Here is an 8,656-nt window from a genome sequence, read left to right as displayed (position 1 = left end):
TGAACATCAATTGATTATTATTAATTAATGGTGTTGCCGTATGGTGTGCCGTTAACATTTCCCTATTTTTCTTTTCCTTTATTCTACCTTTCATAGGTAATAATATTGATGTAACATTACATATGTTACCTTTTTTCCGAAACAGGATGGTACGAGAACGTGGCAAAAAAGTTGTATAAAAGTAAAGCGCTCATTTCCAAAATGCTGAACTTGCGAGATATTTACGTCACAAGTGATGAAAAGGTTACGCGTTTTTGATTTTTAATTCTTTCAATCTTTGTGTCGTAGTCTAGTATGAGCTCATATTCGAAAGCGCTGCGCTCAGAGATAGGCTTAAGGAAGGAGGGACGACACGTTCGATTAAGATGCTTTGAATATGCTGCAGTGCCTGCGTTGAAGCTGGGAAATCGTGCTGTTGTGATGCATCTGATCTTAATCGTGGAAGAGAGGCACATTGGCGGTGTAATAATCCATTATTTTAAAAAAATATTCTTTTTTGAAAAGTGTCTCATTCTATACGTTCAGCGTCATTTACCGATACAAATGAGGGCTTTTTTTTTGACGATTACAAATGCCCGATACTAACCAATATTTTACATTATGAATTGTATAGTAGCAACGCACGTCAAATTGTGGGCTCAGAATGGCAGTCTCCATTTGGCCAATATCGTACTAGTAGCCCCTCAAGCGTTCCCATGGTTTGCTTTCTATTCAAATGCGCCCTTGTGGCCTTCGCGGCGGCTGCAGCGACTGCGGAGGAAGAGGTCCCAAACCCCTTGTTTGTGGCCTTGCAAGCCAACAATGACATCGGGGACATCACTGTCGAAGCCAACCCAAATCTCACGCCCGCAAATTCGAATGCACAGTCCCTCTCAAGTCCGTTTGAAACCACGACGACTGCGGCGATTTCCGACAGTATTAGCAACGTCACGACTGAGATGGAACTTCCGCCAGAGACTCCCGACGATGCCGACGGCAGTGACAACTCGGTCTCCGATGCCGATTCGCCAGCACCGTCGGTTACGTCATCGGCTTCTACCGACGTGACGGCATTCAGTGTTGCACTAGCGTCGCTAACGGTACTAATAATGTCGGGATTCTTTATCTAAGACCGTCGTTCGACGTATAGTGCTCACACTCACGACAAAAGGGAGTCAAGTATGGAAATTGTTGTACAAGGGCTTTTTTTAAAGTGTAAATTTTAACTTTTTTTTTTCTTTTGGTGGTGCGATTGCTGCAAAGGAATGAATGTTTTTGGTGCTAGCAAACGTTTTCTTTTTTTTATTTTTAGAGTATGTGTGTAAACCAATTAAGTGTCGTCATTGTTAGACTTTCATTCTGTGTCCACTCAAAAAAAAACGCAACGGCACTTTGCGTGACAGAGCGCATGTATTTACTCCCTATTTAATTCGAAAATAAATGAGTTCTATACCCAATTCACGACAAGTCCTGCAATTGCAAAGGCAACGGCAATAACTGTAGTAGACATTGACGAAGCTGCCGAGCTCGCACTTGCCGAGTCCGACGAGCTGTCCGTATTGTTTCTAGTGTCGATAAGAAGACTGTTGGTGGCATTCGAGACCCTCGAGACCTCGTCCAGCGTCGTTCCCGCGGCGCTGGCGGTGGCATTAAGAGCGGAATTGGTCGCATCATTAACGTCGTTCGTGACCGAATTAATTGCCGAATTTGTGGCATTTGTTGCAGCTTCAGTAGCTCCATTTACAACTCCATTAAGTGCGTTTGTCGCCGTATTAGTGACCGAATCCGCAGCTTTGTCCACGAGGGCATCAAGCACGCTGTCCTCAGCGGCAACGACGGCCGCGAAGGCAATGAAAGCAATGCAGGACAAAACACGCATAATTTGCTTGATGCAAATGAAAGTCGTTCTAGCGTGCAAAGTTGGAAATGACGAGAGAAAAAAGCCTTTTTTGGCGCTTGCCACGCGGAAAGGCGCGGAACGTTCACGTAAAGGTTTTGAGGCACGTAGTGGGACAAAAAGCGTCAAATTGGTCTATTTAGAGAGTCAAAAGTGGTCGTAACAGGATGAGTTGCGGAAGAGGGCACGCATCTTTTTTTTAAGTTCGAACGCACATTCCGTATTTTTTTAAAGAAACATAGGCTTTGACAACTGGGGACAAATTCCTTGTTCCTGAAATGCTGGTCACGAACCTTATTCCGGCAATTGGCACCCTATCGCTGAAAAAAAAGTTTTTTTTATTTCAACAAAAAGGTCCAAAATATCGGTAGTTTTGCAATTCAAAGTGACCTTCACCCCATTGTGAGTAATTATAGTCCGTCGCACAAATTCCTCGCGTTTAGCTCTCTCTATTGGTCCGTCCGGCTCGATTTACCAAAGCACGTCGTTTTTTTGATAAAATGCGTTATACAAAAGACAAAAGACATGTGGCTTCAAGCGCCTGACGTGAAGAAGTCGGTACAATATCTAGTCGCAAATAAATGTATCGGTTTGACTCACCAACGTAATGGCATCACCACTTGTCAATATCGCTTATCAATCGTACTTGACGTACTTGCCACCAATACCTTATCACGTTTAAATAAACCATTTAAATGCCGCAAGGTAGCACTCTTCGTTATGCATATTCCAGCGTCCTTTTAATCTGTTGGAGCTCCATGCTGGCAGCTATGGACGCACAAGAAGGGGTTGTTTCGACTACAGTTTCAAGAGATCATACGCAGCCAAGCAAAGCCATTTACAGTAACAGGAAGTCTCTCCGCTATACAATCAACGCGCGTGGCAATAACACTGACAACACTGAGCGGCCAATTGAGGAAGAACGAAATTTCATGTCCGTTCTTCGCAGTTTTAATTCAAAGGCAAAGCAATGGTTTCATAAGTCCTTCGCTAAATTTCGCGGGACCTCGACACATTCACCAAACGTTGAAAAACCAACGCTTTTGGCTCAAAGATTCAAGTCCCGCTCGCTCAATCTCTTAAGTGCAGTCGACTCTACTGAAGTTAGACTTTTGAAAAGACTTCAAGCAAACACCTTGGCTCAAGACCATTTCGAGAGCTTTGTCGAATTGAAAGGGACAAAGGATATTCTCAAGGCAAGTCTTAAGATTCCGAAAGATTCGACTCTAGAAAACAGGGCCACTGAAGCCTACTCTTTATTAATGCAATTACGAACGAATCGCGATGCCTTCACAAAGCTCAATCCAAAAGAAGCCTTTGACTTTCACACGGTAATGAAATCCGTCGACGACTCGGAGATCGCACGGAAGCACTATGGACTCTTCATGGACGGAACATTAGACGAAGTCGGTCTTACGAAACTTGTGGGCGGTACCAGTACAGATCTCGCTGCGGCGCTTTCAATTTTGAAAAAAGCTCAAGCGCTCAACGACGATCTTGGAACGAAATCTGCTGTGCTTAAGCAATCCATTTCGCTTGAGTTGCACAAAAACTTGCTAGCTCAAAAGTACCTTTCCAAGTTTGACAAAGATCCTCACAATTGGCGGAAGTTGGACGCCGAAATGCGAAAGAACATTCGATTCTCGGATCCAAGTTTTACGACCGATGCAATAGATGCTGCCACGTCATCGATTGCAATGACGTATATGCTAAAGTACAACACTGACAAGAAAGTCAAAGAGTATCTCAAAATTATTCTGGAAGATGCCACGGCAAAAAAAACAATTGGGCGATTTTTAACGGGCGGAATGAATGAAGACGAACTCAAGGGGGTACTAAAGATTACAAAGGATACATTGAAGACATCGAATCAGTACGTTATTTTAGGAGCGATGAAGTCGCTGAGGAAGTCTGATATTGATCATATAGAGGCATTGCGCACTCCTGGATAAGTCCAGCCTATATACCCCACTCAGAATTCGGGCTTTGAATGATTTCTTAGCATTTCGAACGGTCTGAAGCTCTGTAGATGACTAGGACGCCGCCTGGACAATCAAAACTAAAATAGTATTATTTAACCAAATAAAATTAGGAAGCCGGGATAGCCATACACCCCCTTTTAATATAGCCACACACCCTCTGTATGAATAAATACGTCAGAGACATGAAAAATATATTCACGATATCACTTGTAACGGGCATAAGTTGCCCTAATGTTACACAATTCCCCGTCAAGTACACTTGGTGAACTTAAGGAGCTGGTCAATTTACTTACATATAGTAATTAGACCCACCACTCGAATGTGGTTCGCATTTGTGACCAACCCTTGTGTGTGTGATGCACAGAGGTACATTCACATTAGGAGGGATGAGGCCTAGCGTCATCCGTCACGCGACGTATCTAGAAAGATACGCTCGCAATACATATTAGTGTTATCTATAGAGATGACATTTTGATTGGTAAAAATAGGTATTTATATTTAATGCGATAAAATATAAATCAGTCTAAAAACTACTTTCTACTTGATAAGTGCGCAGGAGGAGCCGGATTACCGCTCCCGTGACGACTTTTGATCACAGTACTTAGTGTGTTGGGCGAGGTCGCTAACGCGCCCACCACAACTACCTCACAGCACGCAAGAGAAGCAGGTTAAACCGCTTTCTCGCTGTGCTAGGGTGTGTGTCTAAGTAGAGCGTGACCGCATTACAACGTGCCCGCCTACACTTGGTAGCACTTGAAATCCCTTCCACGACCCGCATCTCTGCGTGTCTAACGTGAGGATGAGTCTCAACATCGATTGGGCTCATTTTTTCCACCTGTCCGAACATCACCTGGAGGTAACAGGACACATGGCGCAGGAACTTGGTGAACAAGCCCTGGCCAGGCTCTTGGGCAGTCCTCTTGAGCAACATGTTGCTCAGTTGGAGCAGTTTGAGGCATTCGTGCTCGAACAGCGGAGAGCCGCGTCCGAGGCACAGAGCCATGCTGCGGCGGAGTCCGTCACTCAGACTCATGATGAGCTGAGGCATGAGCAGGCTCGGAGCAAGGCTCTCAACAGGACTTTTGAGATGCTCTCTGCCCGGCCGCATCAGCCGAGGACCATTTGGATGGACTCGCTCAAGTTCGATGGAACTGCAACGCGCACGATTGTCCACTGGCTTTAAGCCGTGGAGCAATACGGTGTCGCCCAGCTCATCGCTGGCGACAGCCTGATGGTGTCGTACGCCATGTCGCATCTGCGCGGTAAGGCCTCAGAGTGGGCTTACTTGGCACTTATGGCGGACAGAAAGGCGTTCCCTACATGGGCGATATTTAAGACAAATATTCGCGCCATGTACCAGCCGCCGAACAACGATGTGTTGCTTTAGGCACGCTTCTTTGGAGCGTGACAGGCGAAGCGATCTCTGCAAGATTATGTACAAGAGATGCGCTCGCTTCGGCATCTTTTACCTTAGGTTCGATTCCAGGAGAACATAAAAAGGTACCCACGTTTAAGAACGGACTCATCTCATGGCCCATCGCGACAGGCCCTTTTCAGAAAGGTGCCGTCGAAGATGAAAGAGGCAATCCAAATCGCCTTCGTTGAGGAGAAATCCTACAACAGTGCCTCGGGGACAGCTTGGTATATTTTGTCGGCCAAGAGGTCAGATGCCACTCCCATGGAGTTGGGCAATGCAGACGTTGGTTGCTATAAATGTGGCCCACGAGAGGATTGAGAGAGCGAGCCACGAGTGAGAAGAAGAGTAAGGAAACTCAAAACGTTTGGGTGAGAACTGCATGTAATAACGATAAATAGCGAAGTCACCTGAAAAATGCGATCGACAACGTGAGAAGAGAATGGCCGTCGCAAGAAAAAGTTTCAAGTAGCACGATTTAGCTCGGCAAGCGCGGCCACATTATAGCTCGCTGCTACGTCAGGGTCCCTGCCGGGGCAAAGATGCCTAGCAAGAGGTTTCCCTTCCCAAAGAGCGATGACAAGAATCAGCGCGCGAGACGCATGAATTCTGCATCGCCACTGAGGGGTCGAAAAATGCAGGAGAGCAGTAGGGGTGGAATGCCCTACTGACGCGGACTCTGAAGCTACCCCTATGTTCAGAATTGTGGAACAAATGGGTAGCATAGTCCCTGAAGTCTCGAAATTTTGGACCTCAACCCTGCTAGTCTATAGCGCTCAAGTAAGAGGCTATGACTAGGTGATGACTTTCCTAGTGGATTCGGGTGCATCATAAAATTTAGTAAAATCGCGGAATTAAGAAAGAGACCGGCGATGTTTGAGTCGCTTTGCCAGGATGGCAAGCGAGAAGAGGCGACCATTCGTTTAGCGAACGGCGCGCTCGTTAAGTAAGAGGGAGTTCAGATAGAACTCGCCTTGAGCTTTAGTGACTTCTCTTGTAACGAGAAATTTACAGTGCTAGGTATGGAGAGTTCGTATGACCTCATCCTAGGCATGCCAATGTTGCTAAAACACCAACTATGGATTGACTGGCGTACATGCACAGTTACGAACTCTACGCAGGACACCGGAAAAGATGTGCTCCTGCGAGAGGCGTGTGCAAGTGATGTCGTTTCGAATACAGTTGAGGGTGCGTTGACAAGATGTCAAACGTCACCAATTCCTACCCAGCTCGTGGAGACTGGGGTGTTGAAAAGGACGATGACAAGTAGTCATGCGTCCGAATGTCCTGCACAGAGCCGAGAGCCTGTGGCAGTAGACGGCAAGCTGACAGGAAGTTATGCGTCGCATAAACCGGCACAGTGCCTAGAAAAGAGCAAAGGCACCTGCTTCCCAGTCAAAGGTCGTGGTGACTCGAAGAACGAGTATTTGACCGATTAGGACGATCAAAGGTGCGTCTAAACGAGTGACTTTTGGATCAGTTTCTATTAAAGAGAACGGGCCTTTCAACGAGGTGTTCGAGGCTGTCAAAGACGAAAATGCGGAGGCATCCTCAAGTGAGCTGCTCCGACAAGTCTTTAAATCTGTCGAGGATATAGTAAATCTTCCGGAGATGTCGTGGTTTCTGTTCCTTTCCGAATTAAAGGAAGGAAAGATCCACGAAATAGTCACACCAGTTCCAGAAGAGGACTTGGTGGACTTTTGCTCGTCGTCCACAATGGACGAGAGCGTCCTAGAAACGGACAAAAAGAAACTGTTCGCTGCTCAAGGCTGAGCTGCCTTGAAATACAGTCCGTTCTTTGAGGCTTTGTGGAAACATCGCGATGTGTTCCTAGTAGAAGTGCCGAGCCGCCTATCACCAGATAGGGGCATCGGGTACGAGATCGACCTCGAACCTGGCACCAAGTACTGTGTGACCAGGCAATGGCCGTTGACGAAAGAACTAGTCGATTATATCGATAATTTGTTCGACAAGCGAGCCAAGCCGGGACATGTGCGTGAGAGCAAATCGCATCACTGCAGCCCGACCTTTTATGTGCGTAAATCCACAGGTGGATGGTGCGTGGTTCATGCTAACAATAAGCTGCACACGGCGACCATACCGGCGCAAACGCCAATCCCGCGGTGAGACAATTTGTTGAATTCCATGGGAACGTCGACTATCTTTTCCGCGTCAGATTTGAAGGATGGCTACTATCAGGTACTCATGAGAGAGTCCGATGTAGCCAAACGGCAGTAAGCACCCCACGCGGTATGCTTTGGGAGTGGCTTGTGATGGCGCGACGGTTCAAATACGCAACAGCGACATTCAATCGAGTGGTGGCTCAGGTGACGCGTCAGCACCGTGGCTACGCGCCCCATTACTTTGACGATGTATTCATGCAAAGTAGGGCTGAGGCCGAGCGCAATCGACTCGCGCAAGTGTCATTTAGACGCTGTGTTGTAGACTTTAAAGGACGCCCAATTGTACGTCAACTTGCAAAAATGCAGCATAGGGGTCCCTGAGATACCTGTGCTGGGTTACATCGTAGGTACCCATGGTGTACGAGCAAACCCAGACAAGGTATTATCGGTAAAGGAATGGCTTATCCTACGGCATGTGAAGGATTTGCGCCAATTACTAGGGCTCGCTAATTACTAGCATAAATATAGCAAGAATTATGCTGAGCAAACTAAAGCATTATATGACCTCCTTAAAAAGGACACAGAAATGGGTTTTGGTTAAATAACAAGATGATGCGTTCAAACCAGTGATGCAATCTCATGTTGAGGCACCAGTCTTGCCATTGCCAGACGCGAATAAGCCCTTTAGCGTCGTCTGCGATGCAAGTAATTTGCAATCGGCAGCACGCTCGTGCAGAAGGATGACGACGGTGTTGACCGTGTCATCTCTTATCAGTCCCGGTTTTTAAAATCCGCGGAACTAAATTACCCATGCATGACAAAGAGCTACTTTCAATAAAGTATGCTCTTGTCAAGTTTCGTGTGCACCCTACTAGGCACCGAGCTATTTGTGTTTTTTACGGATCACGCATCACTGCGGACCGACAACAAACTCACATCATTTCTCGCCTTGAATGGCAAGATGGCTTACATTCTTCTCTGAATTATATTTCAAAGTTTAATACAAGCTGGGTAAGTCAAATGTCTTGGCTGTCGCCTTATCGCTTAGACCAGACTTCGAGGTAAGACACCAGGAAAGTGTGTCTAGTGCGAAAGCACAATTTCAGCCGTCAGCGTTGGCAGCCATGAAGACATACCACGTGACGAGCTCATTAGCCTCTGAAATAAAAGAGAGCTACAGTCAGGACGACCACTGTCGCCTGCTGTTGGATCACTTCGGTGGACGAAAGGTTTCCCTTCCGTCGCACCTGAAAGCTAAGCT

The 8,656-nt window shown here is 46.5% G+C and overlaps 2 protein-coding genes across 2 annotated transcripts; both read left to right on the top strand.

The window, feature by feature from the left end:
- Nucleotides 1-201: 201 nt before the first annotated feature.
- Nucleotides 202-2,039, top strand: CCR75_006334 (uncharacterized protein; the record flags this gene model as incomplete). Its single annotated transcript, XM_067964404.1, has 6 exons — nt 202-243; nt 289-460; nt 505-1,079; nt 1,111-1,158; nt 1,292-1,324; nt 1,383-2,039. The coding sequence occupies 6 exons, from the start codon at nt 202-204 to the stop codon at nt 2,037-2,039; spliced, it is 1,527 nt and encodes a 508-aa protein (XP_067820850.1).
- A 595-nt stretch (nt 2,040-2,634) lies between these two features.
- Nucleotides 2,635-3,828, top strand: CCR75_006335 (uncharacterized protein; the record flags this gene model as incomplete). Its single annotated transcript, XM_067964405.1, has 1 exon — nt 2,635-3,828. The coding sequence occupies one exon, from the start codon at nt 2,635-2,637 to the stop codon at nt 3,826-3,828; it is 1,194 nt and encodes a 397-aa protein (XP_067820849.1).
- Between the last annotated feature and the right edge of the window lie 4,828 nt (nt 3,829-8,656).

This window comes from Bremia lactucae, linkage group LG12 (genome assembly GCF_004359215.1).
Source record: "Bremia lactucae strain SF5 linkage group LG12, whole genome shotgun sequence".
In the NCBI taxonomy this organism is placed as follows: Eukaryota; Oomycota; class Peronosporomycetes; order Peronosporales; family Peronosporaceae; genus Bremia; species Bremia lactucae.
Note: the sequence above shows the minus strand (reverse complement) of the source record. Positions and strands in the feature narration are given on the sequence as shown.